Source organism: Sitophilus oryzae, unplaced genomic scaffold (assembly GCF_002938485.1).
Source record: "Sitophilus oryzae breed Bouriz unplaced genomic scaffold, Soryzae_2.0 scaffold_637_pilon_pilon, whole genome shotgun sequence".
In the NCBI taxonomy this organism is placed as follows: domain Eukaryota; kingdom Metazoa; phylum Arthropoda; class Insecta; order Coleoptera; family Curculionidae; genus Sitophilus; species Sitophilus oryzae.
Genome location: NW_022147237.1, coordinates 2335853 through 2353581, shown reverse-complemented (window position 1 = coordinate 2353581; position 17729 = coordinate 2335853). Strand labels below are relative to the sequence as shown.

Here is a 17729-nt window from a genome sequence, read left to right as displayed (position 1 = left end):
ATGACTGGAAAACGATCAAGAAGCTTTAAATGCGCCGTTCACCACAGAGATCGAGAGGTATCGTCAGAGAACGATTTTCATTTGCTCTTGGTCGAACCCCCACTTTTTCGGAGGTAAATATGAATTATTTTTGAATGAACGATTACAAATTATAAATTAGTAATGTTTTTTTTAAGTTTATTTCTTCCATTTTTTGCAACACATAATTACCTTAAGTCTAAGTAAAGACATCATTACAGAAACATGACAGAAATAAGTGCAAATATTTTAAGGGGTCGTAGATCTGGCCAAAAGAAACATATTTTCTCTTTACCATTTTAAAAATAAATTGATAGTAACCAAGTTATTTAACTTTAAACATTTTAAAAAATAGTGGCAACATTTTGAGAGCCGCCGACAGCAATCGATAATCAGCAATATAAAAATACCAAGCAATTACCAGAATCAGCTTGTTCGACGCCCAGTGTTGACACATCGACTAGAATGATTTAAAAACGACTTGGAAAATTCAGATTAAAAGAAAAAAACTTAACTAACATTATAAAACGGGACTCCGATGATAGCAGATCGATGTAATTTGGTTACAGCGTCCTTTTATCACTTTACCTAAACCGCAACTCTACACTTAACCACACTTCATTTCACTCCGATTCTTGACAGCACTACACTTACACGTGTATTTGGTACAAAATACATTCATATGTCATCTGAATTATTTAGGATTATTTTTTGAGATTATCTCTTGTTGATTATTATAATGATTATCTTTTTTTTTTAGTATAAACACCAAAATAATTGATATTTGTATTTGAATAATAAAAGTATTTTAACAGGCTTATCTCACATTTGCCTATTTTTTAATTTTGTTAGAGGTTTACTGTTTTGAGTAAAATCTCAAATGAATTGGATAACCGAAAAATGCCATGAGCTAATCTGTTTAACTCTAGATCAAACCACCAGGTCTGTTCTCAGAAGAATCCCTGACTAGTGAGCACGTTTTTCATTGGTTAAAATGCGTAGAAACCTGATTGTTAGTCTGGTTTCTACACATTTCAACCAATAAGAAACGCGCTGACTGGTCAGGGATTCTTCTGAGAACAGACCTACCATCAAACGTTGACTATTTACATATCTAATAGAGGCCGTTGATTCTGAACTGTTGAAAAGCTGCTATAATTGTGTATTATTTAGTTTCATTATTTCAATTTACTGAACTGTATAAAAGGTATTTAAAATATAGTAGACGTTGCACTATGATTAATAGTAATCTAAAATGATTAAAAAATCTACAGTGAATAAAATTAACTCAGTTTAATTAATTAAGTATTTTTTTTGGAACATTAAATACTCCTCCACAACAATAAAGATAATACTACTTAATATTCTTATAGATTCAGATTAGAAGCAACTAGGTTTTTCTGTACTTTAGATTGCAATAATTGAAGACTAAAAATTATTAAATGAAAACACCTATTTTTATTCATATCAGTTACTTTGATCTTATTACAAAATAAAATGGAATTACATTGCCGCTTTGCAGCAAAAACTCTGTTGATATTTTCCATTCGTGTAATCGTTGTAATAAAATGGAAGTCTATCATTAATTATTCTTATAATAGTGAATAAAACATGACAAAGAACATTTTAATTTTAAAATATGAAAACTTGAAAAGATTTTTGTAGTCAAAGCCATATAAAACAAAATTATTTTTAGTCCAATTTTCTGCTAACTAAAATGAAGTAAATATGAAGATACTTCCTCCAACTCAGCATTATATTATTTCAATTCTAACTATTGCAAAAAAGACCCCAATTATCATCAACCATTAACCGCTCTAATCTTGTTAAAAAGCAAATGTTGAGGGACTCTTTTTGAATTTATTTATAGAACTCTCCAAAAATAGGTGATCGACAAAAGCCAGGATAAACATCGTTCAACAGAAGTTTTCTAATTAATGCGCTGTTAAAAATAATGATATCGAATTAGGTCACCTTGTTTTTGGTAACGTGTAGCTGGCACGGAACTCCTTCAAGCCTAAAATGCCTAAAACGTAAGGTTGATCGATACAGCAAAATAAAAACACTAAATCACCACAATACACCAAAACACTTTTACTTTTACACTGGACGCGCGTTTCGCTAACCATGTTAGCATCATCAGCAGATGATTATAAACTAGTTATTTGAGTTTATAATCATCTGCTGATGATGCTAACATGGTTAGCGAAACGCGCGTCCAGTGTAAAAGTAAAAGTGTTTTGGTGTATTGTGGTGATTTAGTGTTTTTATTTTGCTGTGTAACACCAAAGGTTCCAACCCTCAACTGTAATATTGATCGATACAGCTGAATGTGGAACTGAACGTTATGGACTTTGATATACGAAGAAAGAATATTTCGAAGTAGATAATGGGTTTAGAAGTTCTAAGAATAGTTACCCATTTTCGGTAAATTACAAACCTAAAATTGGGATATTTTAAAGGTAATAAACTATTAAGGAAATGTTTAAAACCCTTTTTTTCTTATATTAACTTAATTATTAGGTGCACTAGTTCAGAATGGAGTTGTTTCAAAAAATTTAGTTGTAATAATGCCTTAATTTCGAAGATATTTAATCATTTTGGAATTGCTAAGTCTTAATGCAAGCTATCAAGATTACTTTACCTTATTATTATTATTATCTTCAATATTACTGACTTATGTACTAGAGAGATGAAACATCAATATGACAAGTTGTCCTAAAATGTTGTCTGCTATTCGAATAAATTTAATTTACTTTTTTGATATTTTCAGTCGGTCATTTAAAATCTTCTATTCATTTAATATGTCTATGATTGGGAGACACAAATAAAACAGACCTGGTAAAAAAACGTGACAACTCAATTGACCATATAATATGCAGTTCATTTATTTTCTAATAGTTTGTAAAAACGTGGAGTACTTCTCAGTTAGATTTAGTTTTCAAATATTAACCTTGCCATTATTATTTTTTCCACAAAAGTTGATTTAATTATATTTCAATCATCTCTCCTATCAAAAATCAAGGTAAAACTGCAATTAAATGAATTCATTACCGCAATGTAATCAAATAATTAAATTTTATTTTGTTTTTATCTATAAAAAGACCTTCGTATCGTATACATTTAGAGTTCTCTGCTGTATTAATAGTTTTGTGATTAAGAGATATTTAAACTTAATGAATGCCGATGAATATCTGCTTGATTCATACGGTCAAGTGGGCTATTTTAGATAACGAGGTGCTATTCTCGTTGTTTTCAGCGGTTTATTTTTAGAAATAGTGAAAGTAATTTTGACATTTATATATTTTTACTTTTTGCTATCTGTTTTATACCTACAGGTACAATAATTATAATTTAGTAATACATTTTAAGTAAACTTAAGGAATTATTATTAACGTACTTCACTGAACCAAAAGTCGACATAAATATAATGAAAAAGTTCATTAATATAATTAATTAAATCATTAATTTTGAGCCGATGAACGACTCTATTAACTTTAAGTTCATTAAATCAATGAACAGTATTCATTAATTTGAAGAACACATTCCGTACAATGAACAGATTTCATTAATATAATGTACCTAAATCCTTATATTAATGAACCGTATCATTAATACAATGAAATAATTTCATAACATATTTAGTTATACATTTAAAAGTCGACACTATTAGTAACTCTTGTTACATCGTATAATCGATGATGAAGATCGCTGTCATTGATGTTGATATGAAATGTCATTGATAGTCATTTCCCAGCCAACTGCCTGAAATAATTCTACTATAAATAGATTTCCATTTGAAGCCCTTAGCTACAAAGGTAACAAAATTATTAATAGTGCCTACTTACTTACGAGCACAGTAAATTTTTCCATTAGGGATTATTAATAAAAAATAAGTGCAATAAACTAATAATAATTTATTAAACTCGATATAGCATATACAAATTAAAAATTAAAAAAATCGAATCCACGAAGAGAATAGTAATGTTATTATTAATTTTAGGGTAAATTATAATAAGAAAATTAATTTACCAGTCGATATCCTGAGGGATTTCTATAAAAAACCATTTCTTCATTATATTAGCTGTATCCTTAGACTTGATAACGTCTAGACGAATTTGCAACAGGCTTTCCAAATCGCATCAAGTGGGTCCGATGTTAAATTGTCGAATTTGAGGGCTTGAAGGCAGGTCTCAACATCTTCCGGTTCTAAAAGACGTATATCAAAATAATTAAAATGCCAAATATTAAAAGGACATTCGATTTACCATAATCAGTTCCATGCCTCGACTTGTTACTATGTTTTTCTTCTTTTTGTTTTTTATCTTCTGAAACATATTTGGAAACCGCTGTTTTAATGAATACCCACACCAGAGATCTCAAACAGCGGAATTTGATTTGACAACACAACAAATTAACTACAATACGATAGGACTTTTATTTAAAATATTTATAATATTGAAGAGAACACTTACCGCTCTAATGAAACTAAAGCCTCACTGAATAACTCAACCACACAAACGTTTTTAAAATGCCAAAGTAACCGATCAACATGGCGGACATTTAAGCCCTAATGTTTTATTCATGATATTAATAACCGCGTACATTAATATAATGTAGTGTGTTCGTTGTATTAATAACATTGTTCATTGTCACAATGTACAACTCATTAATCAATGATTTAGTACATTAATATAATGAATATGTGTTTATTAAAGTTTCAGCACTAAAATAAAGAACGCGTTTGGTTTGGTTTGGTTTAGGACAATGAACGCGTTCATTATATTAATGAAAATCTTACATTAATTTAATAACCAGATTTTCATTATATTGATGAAATTAGATTCATAGTATTAATAAATCGGACATCGATTTATGATTAACAAATCATTATATTAATGAAAATAACCATTGTCCCAATAAAACAACAGTTAATAATCAATGTTATTATATAATAATAATTAATTATGTAACAAAAATGCCATGTTTAATTGCAAGTGATAATAACACTGCTTTGAAAAATGTTTATTTATATAGAAAGTTTTGATTTGGAACGATATTGACATTATAAGAGTCTGTTTCTGTCAGATACTATTCTACACTTAATATTTTTACGGTCTCCTAAAAAGTTCCAAGAAGTTTATTTTTGGAGGCTGGAGACGACGTTGATGTGTCTGTCCCAGATTATTTTAGACAGAAAGTTGAAGACGAAATTTCTTCGTGTTTATTCAGTTAAAAAAAGTCCGATTGTGTTTGGCACTTTTATTTGTTTATAAATAAAATTGTATGGATCTCTTATAGTACAACAGAAGTAAACATAATATTTGTTGAGTAATATTATATTAATATCTTTATTTTTATATAAAAATAATTTCGTGATACTTAACTATTAAAGCAAAAACAACTTTTTAATTTAATGGTGCATTTTCACATAACTCTATTGTATGTGACTCCCCTTTCTTGTATCTTGTTGTTCTTTTAACTTCATTGTATACATTTATTGTCTGTTAATCTATATAAGTTAAAAAATAAAGAACAGAATTAAATATGTAGATTAGATTATTTTTATCTGGCTATCAGGTTCCACAGCGATCTTTTCAGATCTAGTGCGGTCCTTTTTTGATCCCTAGGTTACTATTCTTCAGTTCTATCTTTTTCAAAGTCTAACAGTTTGGAGACTGAACCCTCCATATAGCTTTTTATCAATGGTCTATCATTGCCCAATACCAAGAACTTCACATTTGCCAGGCTGTCGATCCCATTAACATTAGATGCCTATTTAGCTTGCAATGCCCTGTTACTAGACTACAGTTTTGTTTATCAGGTTCTAAAGATCTGTTTGCCCCCTAAAACTAAATCAGGATACAACACTGATATAATACGCGCGGTAGACTTGATAAGACACAAAATTTATTTAAACTGTTGTAGATCTCTAATAACAGAACAATGCAAAGCCAATAGGCATTTAGAGCTAAAGAGTTTAAAGACGAATTCACGAGCCACGAGCAGATTCTGTCAGTCAGAAGAAATAACAATGGAACATATTCCATGTTAGCGCTATAGACTGGCAAATTGCCGCTCTTTGTAGTAGATGCTAAAAGTCATTGAGAAAGAGTTAGAAGGAAGCTTCAGTCACCTTTATGAAATGGATAACATCATCATCGTCATTATTTTCAGCTTATTCAACCATTTCCAATTATGTAGCCTGTCTATTGTTGGCTATGCGGGCCCCAGTTATCCCAGCTAATTTCCTAATATCATGGTCAAGTTTGGTCTTCTTTTAGGTCTCTTAATTCCTCGTGGATGTAATTTTTGTGGTTCATTTGTTGTCCGTCCTTCTTGCCAGGTGTTCTGCCTATTGCTACTTGAGGGATTTGATTCTATGGATGACATTTATTACCCGGGTCTTTTGTCGTATTCACTCTATTCTTTTACTGCCTTTCTTGGTTATTCCCAGCATATTTGGTTCCGTGGAGCGTTTTGCGACCTGCAGTTTCCTTATAATGTCCGTTTTAAGTATCCAGGATTCGTATGCATAGATCATGACTGGTAGGTATAGTACTACCAGTTATGAAGCGGATGTACGACTGGAGAATAATAATCTAGAGATCATAGAATCATAATAAATCTGATCCAGATAAATAACATAAAGTCCTACAATAAATAGTCTTTATTTATATACATTTTGTCATCAATACAACAATCTTGTGGCCTAACACATAATTAATGATTTCAAATAACTTAACGGCAGCGAACGACGAGAACCACAGACGAAAGAAACACATCTAATCCCTTAATATCCGACACGTTTATTTTAGAATAGACTGGATGAAAGGTTTCGTCTGACGAGGCGGCCGCGGCCGGCGCATACCGTTTTCGGGCTCTCGTTGCTTGTTTGATTTCTTTATGTTTGCGTTACGTCTAATTTACTGCACCTCTTTGAAGATCGTGACGCGATTAATGAAGCGCTAGAAGACGGGTGGTCCAGCGGCGCGTCTACCCAATTGTTTCGCCAAGAAATATCTCGCTTTGATTAGTTGGATCTTCAGTTGAATTGGTAAATAAAGAAGCTGAAGTAGGAGAAGGCGAAAAATATCAAGGAATGATTGTCAATAATGAAAATACAGAGACACTAATATAAAAAGAGTGAAGAAAACTGGAATAAGAAAAGAGATTAGTTTAAACTCTTCGAAGTGGCTATCGGCCTGATCCACTGTGACCTTTTCAGGTCTATTGTGGTCCTCTTCTGATCCTTAGGTTACATTCTCCAGTCCTATCCTTTTCAAAAAATCTAGCAACTTGGAGACTGAACCCTCTATAAAGCTCTCTGTTATCATTAACAGAGAGCCGCACATTTTCAAGGACAGGGAGATGTTTTCTGCTTACAAAGCCTTGTTAGTAAACACACTACAGCTTTAACTGTGTTTTTGTCTTTGCTTATCAAATCTGCCGTAATAAGCAAAGGTAACATAAATTATTCATCTCCACTTCATCTTTGATCAATGCTTGAAGAAGCTGAAGTTGGAGAAGGTGAAAGGTGAGAAGGACAACGTCGATATCAAGGAATGATTGTCAATAATGAATACACAGAGGCACTAATATAAAAGAAAGAATAAAACTTGAATATTAAGAAGATTAATTTAAACACTTCGAGGTGGCTATCGGCCTGATCCACTGTGACCTTTTCAGATCTACTGAGGTCCTCTTCTGATCCTTAGGTTACATTGGTTACATTCTCCAGTCCTATCCTTTTCAAAAAATCTAGCAACTTGGAGACTGAACCCTCTATAAAGCTCTCTGTTAATGACCTGTCATTGTCTATTACAGAGAGCCGCACATTTTCCAGAACAACGAGATGTTTTCTGCTTACAAAGCCCTGTTAGGAGACCCACTACAGTATTGACTGTATTTTTGGAGTGCCGTGTATTTTTTGACTGCCGTGATAAGCAAAGGAAACGTAAATTATTCATTTCCACTTCAACTTTGATCAATGCTTTGTTGAGACTTTTTAAGCTTGATGGAAATTACGACCATTTGCAATTTTCTTCTTATATGTTAGAAATACATATTAGGCAATGTCTTGAAATAGTACAGAACTAATCAAAGAGGTAGTTTAAAACCTATAAAACAGTTTTCTGCAAATGAAGCTTAAAGCTCTTAAATTCTAATAAGACTGCCAGTTAAATCATAAAGACTATCGTAGACTACATGGAGTTCAGGAAGGAATAATTATAATAGGTTTGTGTCATTTGGGGTTTAATTTGTTGTAGGCTCTCGGGGATTTCTTATATTTACTTTTTTTTTCTTCAGAATAATAGATGATTTCAAGAAGTTCACCTGATCTCTTAGCTTCAGTTAGACTCCATCTTCAGTGTAGAAATATTAGAAAACCTACACTGCTTGTCTGCGATGACTTTAACTCTAGCCACTTTCAGCATATGGAGGATAAAAGAATATTTTCGTTAGTTAGTAGCTATCCATATCAAAATTATTTCGATATATCCCTGGCTATAAAGCTAAATTGATGTCTGATATTAGTACTATATAAAAAAATGTGTGTGTTTATTTTTGAACAATGTATCAAATAATGATTTCTTTATTATATGTACATTGTTATCATAATAATTTAATACATATTTATGGAGAAAAAACTTAAAAATTTATCGTATATTCAGTGTCAATGGATTTCAAAGAAAAAAATATACATATTCAAAATTGATACTCGTTTTCTTGAACACACTTCTATAGATACACACCTATAGATCCCAAAATACCCGGTGATATACGGCGTTTCGCTAGACGGGACAACAAACGAGATAGAGATGAAAAAATACATCTATTTCCTTAATATCCGTTGCGTCTATTTTAGAATAGGCTGAACGATGGCTTTTCGTATAACGACATCGTACCATTTTCGTGCTTTCATTCTGTGTGTAACTTCTTATGTTACGTATAATTCACTGCAGCTCTTTGAAGATAGAGACAGGATTAATGAAGCATTGGAAGATGAGTGGACCAATGTCGGAATTTTATTTAAGTATTTTTGTCGGATATTTCGGTTTGCGCCATTACATAATATTTTACTTTTTATTATTTTAACCTTATTTTAAAATCGTTGGACTAGTTAAAAGTCACTTTCTTGTAGAAAGCTCGAGCTTCCAACTTCTTTAAGTTGTCTTACTTAGACCACTCATGGTCTGCAGTACCACCTCATGATGTCTGTTTTCTATCTTCGTCGTCGTATTAATTTAGAGAAGATTAATTAGACTCATTATAATTGAATAAAATTTGAAGATTATTGATCCATTACTTCCGTTCCCGTAAACATTAACTATAACTGCTCAAGATTGCTGATGAATGCAGTAAGAACATGGAGTTTAGTATCAACACCAAAATTTCGTGAATTCTTAACATTGGATGTTGGCAATCATGTTGTTTCATATAATCCTATTGACAGCCGCCCTGAATAAATGTATGATCGTCATTCCCGTTCACTGTCTAATATTTTTCAGCCATGATGTTCGTCGGCGTCCTCTTCTACTATTTATTTTACCCTGCAGTATTAGTTGGATAAGGTGGTATTTATCATTACGCATCACATGCCCAAGTTATGCCATTTTTTGTCACTTTCACATTATGTATAATTTCTAGTACCTTTTGTATTTGTAGGATTACGGTGTTGTGACATGGTAAGTGTATGAAAACCTGAGCATGCGGCGATAGCACCACATTTCAAAAGCTTCCAAGCGTTTAGATGAAGCATCTGTGAAGGTCCAAACTTCCACTCCATATAGGAGCGTGGAGAATACCTACCACCTTAGAACCTGTGTTCTTATAGCAATATTCAGGTGCATATTGCATAGGATCTTTCTAAGGCGGTTAAAAACGGTTCTGGCTTTTTCTATGCGGCATCTGATCTCTCGTGAGTGATGCCATTCCTTGTTCAGGCTGCAGTCCAAATACGTGATTGTATTTGCTATTTCCAAAGTTTCGTTATTGGTCCTAAACGGGTGTTACTGCGCCTCGTCATTTTTACTACAACTATTAGAATTTGCGAGTTAGAAGAAACGAGTAGCTTCTTCTTCTTCTTCTTCGAGTGCCATGTCCTCAACGAACGTTGGCTATCATATTGTCTATTATAATTTTGTTGGCAGCAGCCCTAAAGAGTGCTGCACTTGATTTTTGGAACCAATCCCGCAAATTTCGAAGCCACGATGTGCGTCTACGACCAAGTCCTCTCTTACCCTCTATTTTACCTTGCATAATCAAATGGAGGACGTTGTATCGTTCAGGGTGTCGAATAACGTGCGCAAAATATTCTAACTTCCGGATCTTGATGTTTTTATTTATTTCGGGTTGTTTGGACAAGCGACTCAAAACTTCCTCATTACGAACCTTGTCAACCCAACTTATCCGCAACAATCTCCTATACACCCACATTTCTTTCAAACGAGTAGCTATTAAATATTTATTAAATATTTAGGAACATGACTGTGTGAAAACTGGGAATCTGATACAGAAATCAGATGTAGAATTTAAGACACCCTCAGTGCCTCCATGAAAATCAAAAAGTGTTTACCACTACGGATTTTGATATGGTATGTGCAGGCATGTACACAGGCATGTGCATTGTGAACTAGATTGAGGCATTCGAGTTATGACGCATCTATAGGCGTGTAAAAAATCATCTCTTGTGAATGATCAATAAAGACTGCGCTCTGCTGGACCTTTGCTGGATACAATCAAACGCCGAAAAGCAGCATATCCTAGGTCAGGTGATATGTAACGAGAGATACCTAGACAGATACCATGCAATTCAGTTTAGTTTGTTTGATTACAATTGATAATTGAGGGAAAGAGAAGAGACGACATGAACAGGATGTCGTGGCTTCCCATTGTCAGACAGTGGACGGGACTGAGGACAATGAAAGAACTAATCCAAACAATACGGAATAAGGAAGAATGGACGAATGTGATCCTGAACGCCCATTAGTGGATTTGCAGCAGCAGAAGAAGAAACTCTAACTTTTTTCAAATGGTTCTGTTTTTGAATGCTATTTTCCTTGGTTTCATTAAGACGGAGATGTATTTTTGCCCCCAAACGGACGCCTCTGATCGAATCTAAATATACAAGCGCGCTCATCTCATGGCGTTTGGAAAACGGACAGGAAACCCGGAGTGCATCAGTCAAGGGAACGGAAACAATCGAAAAACGAAATAAACGAAGAGTCCGAAAGATCGCCGATCGTCCGAAAATAGAGTCGTCGCGACATTCGGCTCGCCTCATTTCGTACACCAACACCGACAGAGAACGCGTCTCCGACCTGTTTTTTTTTTCATATTTTGACTGCATTTTTTTCGTTTGGCTCGAAATATGTAATGTGGAATTTGTCAGAATTCTTTAATATCTGAAGATGAATATTTCTCACATTTGAATGATTAAGTTCAATTATTGGTTGGTTCATTGATTTAGTTCAATATTCGAATAATTATGCAAAATTCAGTTATAACTCATCATGTAATTTCAGGGCTTTGACAAAAGCCAGTGTCTGGGACTGTCTTATAGAGGTTAGTTCTCCATCTCCGATATAAATCGTGTTGTCGTCTTGGCACTCTCGGTGATGAGGTGTTCTGGTTCTGTTTCCCATTTTCACCACAGAATCCGTTGGATCTTCTATAATGAAGGCACTGGATTTTTGAATTAGATGAATTTTGCAGTAAGTAGACGATATCTAAGTGTCTTTTATCCTATATTCAAGTGAATGAAAGGTTCAAAAGTTAGGCAACACAATCTAGAGATATTTTATATCTGTTAATAGGAAAAGTTTCGTTCCCACAATTTGCCTCCAAAAATTTTGTTAAAAAATAAAATATTAAATATTCAGCAACGACATTATTGACTCCTCAAAAGTAAAAAGTATACCTACTTTTGTGTCGGCATCTTATTTTTCATAGACTCCTTGTTTATCATACATTTTATTCTCTCGTCGCTTTGACCTGTTTTTTGTAAAAAACTCTCTCTAAAATATATAATTTTATTGGGATTGTCCAATAACTTCAATATTTTTATGAGGTCTAAGTTCCTTTGATGGGTTTCTACTTTTAAGTCGCAGAAATGTTGAATCACAAATTTGTAGTTCAGTTTGCAATGTTGTAGTTTCCATATTTTTGTTCAGGTGATATCTAAGTAGATAGTATCCAGTGAGATGGCTTTTCAGATGCTTTACTTTAAGGCATTTATATTCGGACTGAGTATTTTCTCGAATATTTTATTCAATTATTTATTGATATTATAGATAGTATATTCACTAATTATCTATGATAATTAAGTAGTAATTTTAGGCTATTTAATATATAATCGATTTGAAATATGTAGCAATAATTTTTGTGACTTTTATCTCTAGCCTACAATTTGTATATGACAAATTTAATTTATGCTGTGAATTTTAAAGTGGTACGCAGAAATTTATAATGCTATTTAACTGCACACTTAAACTTTTTATATCAAATTTAATATGATTTAGCAGGTAATTTGTCCAATAGGTTGTAACGTTCAAACTTATTTCCATTAATTTTACATTAATCACGGGCAAAATTATGTTAGAAAGTAATCGTTAAATTTTAAGTTGAATAATTGAAAATAAGTAATAAAATTATTCTGGGTAAAAAAATCATGTTATAAATACTAATGTAGGTAGAATCAATTTATTTATTTATTAGATTTATTAAAGGTTCCTGTATATTTTTGTAAATTGGCAGATGTTTTTATTGCTTTTCGAATTCTTTTGATTTTATGTAATGTAATGTTTTGTGTTATTGAGCGAGCTATATTGATTCCATCATAACAACTTGTCAATAACTGTTAGTCCTTGTTTTGTGAGTACCCAAAGCAAGCTAATTTAGTTTACTAACTTTCATTAGTGTCATTATCTTTTCCTTTTGATCCTACTAACTATAATTTTATTGCTTAGAGGAACCACTGAATATTTATTATGGATTTTTATTTATGTTCGGGTATATTAATATATTTACTAATGTATTCTTGATTGTTTCAGGATGGTCCAAATAGTAGCAGATGAGTTCCTCACGGACGAGAGAGACAGAAAGTACTACGCCGACAACTATACATGTTGTCCCCCGCCACTATTTATTATTATTATTACACTAGTCGAAGTAAGTACCATAGAAAATTTTTTGTCATAATTTATCCACAGCTTATTCCAATACCCAGCGATCTTATCCAATTTCACGTTTGCCGTATACTACAATCTGCCATATACTACATACTGCCATCTACCGTTTTTATTCGTCTATATATGCGAGTAGTCAGAACACGCGTATCTAGGATTGCGGATTTCAATGTAAAAGAGCATATCTAAGTTGACCGGCTGGTACTGAATAGGCTGTGATTTGATTGTTTATTGTTGTAAAACTATTTTTTTAATCTATTCAATCAAACTTATAAAAGTGATATTATTAGTGAACTAGTGATCTACGCGAGTTTACTATATTCTTAAATACAAATACAATAAGTCAATTCACAAGATATATTAGAATATTTTCAAACCAAACTTCAACAAATAAACACTGATACTACATAAAATCTCTTAATTACACAGGATGTTCTCAGATCCCCTCTGCAAGAGGAAAAACTTTTATTATTAACATTTTGAGAAAAAATGCATTCTTTATAAAAAAAAATTATTGTTCTAAAACGGTTAATTCCGTTTATAGTTTTCCAAATTTCTATATCATTTTAGAGAAAAATAGATAAAATTTGAAAATGCCATTTTCTTTGATAGAGTGTTATTAATTTTGATTAAACATTGAACTAAATAAATTTTGTGCTTTATTAACATTTTTAAACAGCAAAAACTACAACGGTAATAAAAATGAATAATAACTACCAATCGAAGAGTGAAAATGAATTGATATTACCACAGAAACACGCTTTGACTTTTAGGACTTTTATTTTAGAACACTGATAAAAAAAGATAGACTTGAACTAAAGTCGTCATCGTTCTTGAAAAAAAAATTTAGTGGCAAGAGAATTTATTTTAGGGTAAAAGAAAATATTTTGCCTGAAGAAAAACTCTCTTCTGGTTCTCTTCAAAAATTCGAAAATTTCTCTTGAATCTATTTTCATTCAACCAAGTGCAAGTTACGTTGTTTTAAGATAATAAGAAAACTACGCTAGGAAGTACTTCATTCAAGAAACATGGCCATTTTTCCAATAGCTAAATACTCTTTTGATGAAAAATAACGACACGCAAAGACAGTCCGATCAGTCGTACGTCGCATTTCATAGGTCGCACATCATAGTACGCACGCGTTTTGTTGCTTGGAATTTTCCACTTGAAATTTTGCATAATTTGTTTTTTAAACGCATATCGTATAACAAATTAGTGATCGTTATTAACATGCATTTGTCATTTTTTATGGACAAATTTTAGGATATATGGATTCTTTAAAGGAGTTTCTGAAAAAAATGGAAAATAGAGCATTTATTTGCTATATTTGAAGGTAAGAGACATTTACCTAATGCACCTGTTTAGATAATGCATGCGTGACTATAGATAGAATAAGAATAATAAATAAGCAAATAATTACAAAAATTTTAGAATTTCAAGTCGTCGTATTAAAAAATTCAAAATGTGACCAAAGCTTATAATTTTAATAATTTATTTGCTTTACTTTGATTAATCGTGATGTGACATTTTTTTGTAATTTGTAGAGTGATGAACCACCCCAAAAAATACCAAGGTGTGAAGAAGCAGAAATAACTACTATCGAGGAAAATAATATCACTTTACTTACTACAGACCAGGAAAACCTAAATTTATCAGAAAATAATATACCTCGTAATATGCCTGTATATGATATATAGACTTCTCTTAGATCAAAATAAATTTTAGTTGAGTCAATAGTATTCGGTTTAAGAAAAGTCTCTCTTTAATCAAGAAATGCCCCTTTTCAATCAAGAATTTTTGCATGAATCAAAGAGACTATTGTTCTTGTAGCAAGAACTTCTTTGCATATTCATTTTGGGTCAAGAATTAAATACTTTGGACAGATAGATTCTTCTATTCTCTAAAGTAATTTTTTAAAGCTTATGAAAATATAGTTAATGCTTTGGGCAAAGAAACGTCGTTCTTGGCCCTATTGAAAAGCGCCAATCTTTTGGGTCAAAGTCATATTCATTTCGACTGAGAGATCCTTTTTTTCAGTGAACAAGCAAAACATTTTTATAAAGTATTTTTTTTTTCAAAATGTTAGTAATAAAAAATATTTTCCTCTTGTAAAGACAATCCAGATTCCAGGAACATATTGTATAAAATATGACCTGGCAAACGTTAAAAGTTTTCGAACAACCTCGTATCTGAATAATTACCTTGCCAATGACGGCAGAAATAATAAGGCAAACATTTTTTCTCGTCGGAGATCTCACCTCGTACATTTACAATTAACAATATTCAATCTGTCAGGGGTGTTTTCCTCATTACAGTTCCAATCTGCTATTAACTCGTCTGTCTCGTAATTATTTACGAGCTTAATATATAAAAGAGAGAAAAAATGCGGCTGCGAATATGGGAACCCACCAAGTAATTGCTAATCTGAGATAGAAAAAGAGAGATAGCGAGAGAGTGTGTGAGAGAGGGCAGTGCTGCCAATAACCGTCGCTAAATACTTGTTAATTTTGCGAAAGCAGATAATTAAGTTTATTTATTATTAAATCGGCGGACAATCACCGTCAGTCGCGTCGGTATGAGAGCTGGGTCAGTGCATATAGTAACTGTTTTGACAACTAACTATACAAGGTGTCCCAGGCTGAGCGTGCATTAGAAGTTTCTAGGAAACTAAAACATCTAGCTCGGAGATTTTTTACACATCATAGTTTCACAACGAGATCTATCGATTAAAAATATTTTGAACATGGCGGCACTTCCGGAAATACCGGAAGTTGACAGTAACTTTCTTATTTTAAATGGGTGCCCCCATTTTTATTATGTACTTAAATTCTCTGTAAAATTTTATGAATTTTGATGTTAAACACTCTATATCTAACATTAACCGTTTTTGAGAAAAAAAATATATTTAAAATTTTTGAACGAAGAAAACTGCCTGTCAAAAATATGTGTATAGCCTAAACGTCAAATTTAGTGATTACCACAGCCACTGTGCCATAAAAAGAGAACATGTGGTTATCTATTTCAAAAATTAAATTGTTCGAATGTCATATAATAATGGCCGCAGCTGCCATAGAATTGAGCGATTAAAAAATTATCATAAATCATTTTTTTCAAATGGAAACCCACTTTTATAATTTCACTAGTGAAAAGGCTTTTCAATTCTTTACTTTCTAACTATACATGTTCCTATACCTAAAATAAATCGTTTTTGAGTTATTTAAGATTTAGTTTTAAAGCGTATATTTTTCTTGATTTTAACCAGTAGCCAATGACTTTAAACGTCAAGTGATGTAAAACAATAGATCTGGCCATACCTTATTGTGACGCTTTGTTCAAAAAGCAGCATCATTTTCAAGCCAACTTTGCGCTGTTTTTTTCGATCATACGGAATATTATTAATAATATCAACTATCAAATATCACTGAAAAGCGAAAATATGAGATATATATTATATATACAGGCAGTATTTATACTATAGGAAATTCAAATAATCGTTGACAGATGGAAACAAATTGTCTCACCGTTTGGCACTTAATGTCAAAGGAAGCTAGATTAAATCAAGAAAAATATACGTTTTCAAACTCAATCTTAAATAACTTAAAAACGATTTATTTTAGGTATAGGAACATGTATAGTTAAAAAGTAACGAATTTAAAAACCGTTTCATTAGTAACACTGCCCATTAGTGAAATAAAAAAACTGGGTTTCCATTTGAAAAAAATGATTTATGATAATTTTTTAATCACTCAATTGCATGACACCTACCTCCATTATTATATGACATTTGAACAACTTAATTTTTGAAATAGATAGCCACATGTCTTCTCTTTATGTCACAGTGGCTGTGGTAATCACTAAGTCTGACTTTTAGGCTATACAAATTTTTTTGACAGGTAGTTTTTTTCGTCCAAAAAATTTAAATAATTTTTTTATCAAAAACGGTTAATGTTAGATATAGAGTGTTTAGCATCAATATTCATAGAATTTTATAGATAATTTAAGTATGTAATAAAAAATAAGTGTACCCATTTAAAATAAGAAAGTTGCTGCCAACTTTCGGTATTTCCGGAAGTGCCGCCATATTCAAAATATTTTTAATCGATAGATCTCGTCATAAAACAATGATGTGCAAAAAATCTCCGATCTTGTGGTTCTCTAGAAACTTCTAATGCACGCTCAGCCTGGGACACCCTGTATATCGTAAAAGCACGATGTGCTGTTACATGAAAGTTCCTGTTCGATTTTGCAATTATATTGTTTTAGTTTACGACAGTCTAGGTTCATGAATTATGAGTTTATGAGAAAATTATTAGAGAAACTTGTTCGCGTACCAGATGAGCATAGTATATACAGTTCATACCAAATAAACTTTCAGTCGCGTGATTAAGCTTGACCGGCACAGCGTTGACCAATTTTTTATATTTTCTTTTAATCAAAATATTTTAGGAAATAAACAGTTATTATTTACATCAACAAAACTCACCTTCATAACAGCACTAAAGGGACATTACACATAAAGGG

At 32.1% G+C, this 17729-nt stretch overlaps 1 protein-coding gene across 1 annotated transcript in view; it reads left to right on the top strand.

Moving 5' to 3' along the window:
- Positions 1-17729, top strand: part of LOC115887821 (protein rhomboid) — a 44593-nt gene continuing 26864 nt past the window's right edge. The window contains exons 1-2 of the mRNA XM_030907334.1: positions 1-113; positions 13074-13191. Of these exons, the coding sequence (XP_030763194.1) occupies positions 1-113; positions 13074-13191 (231 nt within the window). The remainder of the gene's footprint in view (positions 114-13073; positions 13192-17729) is intronic.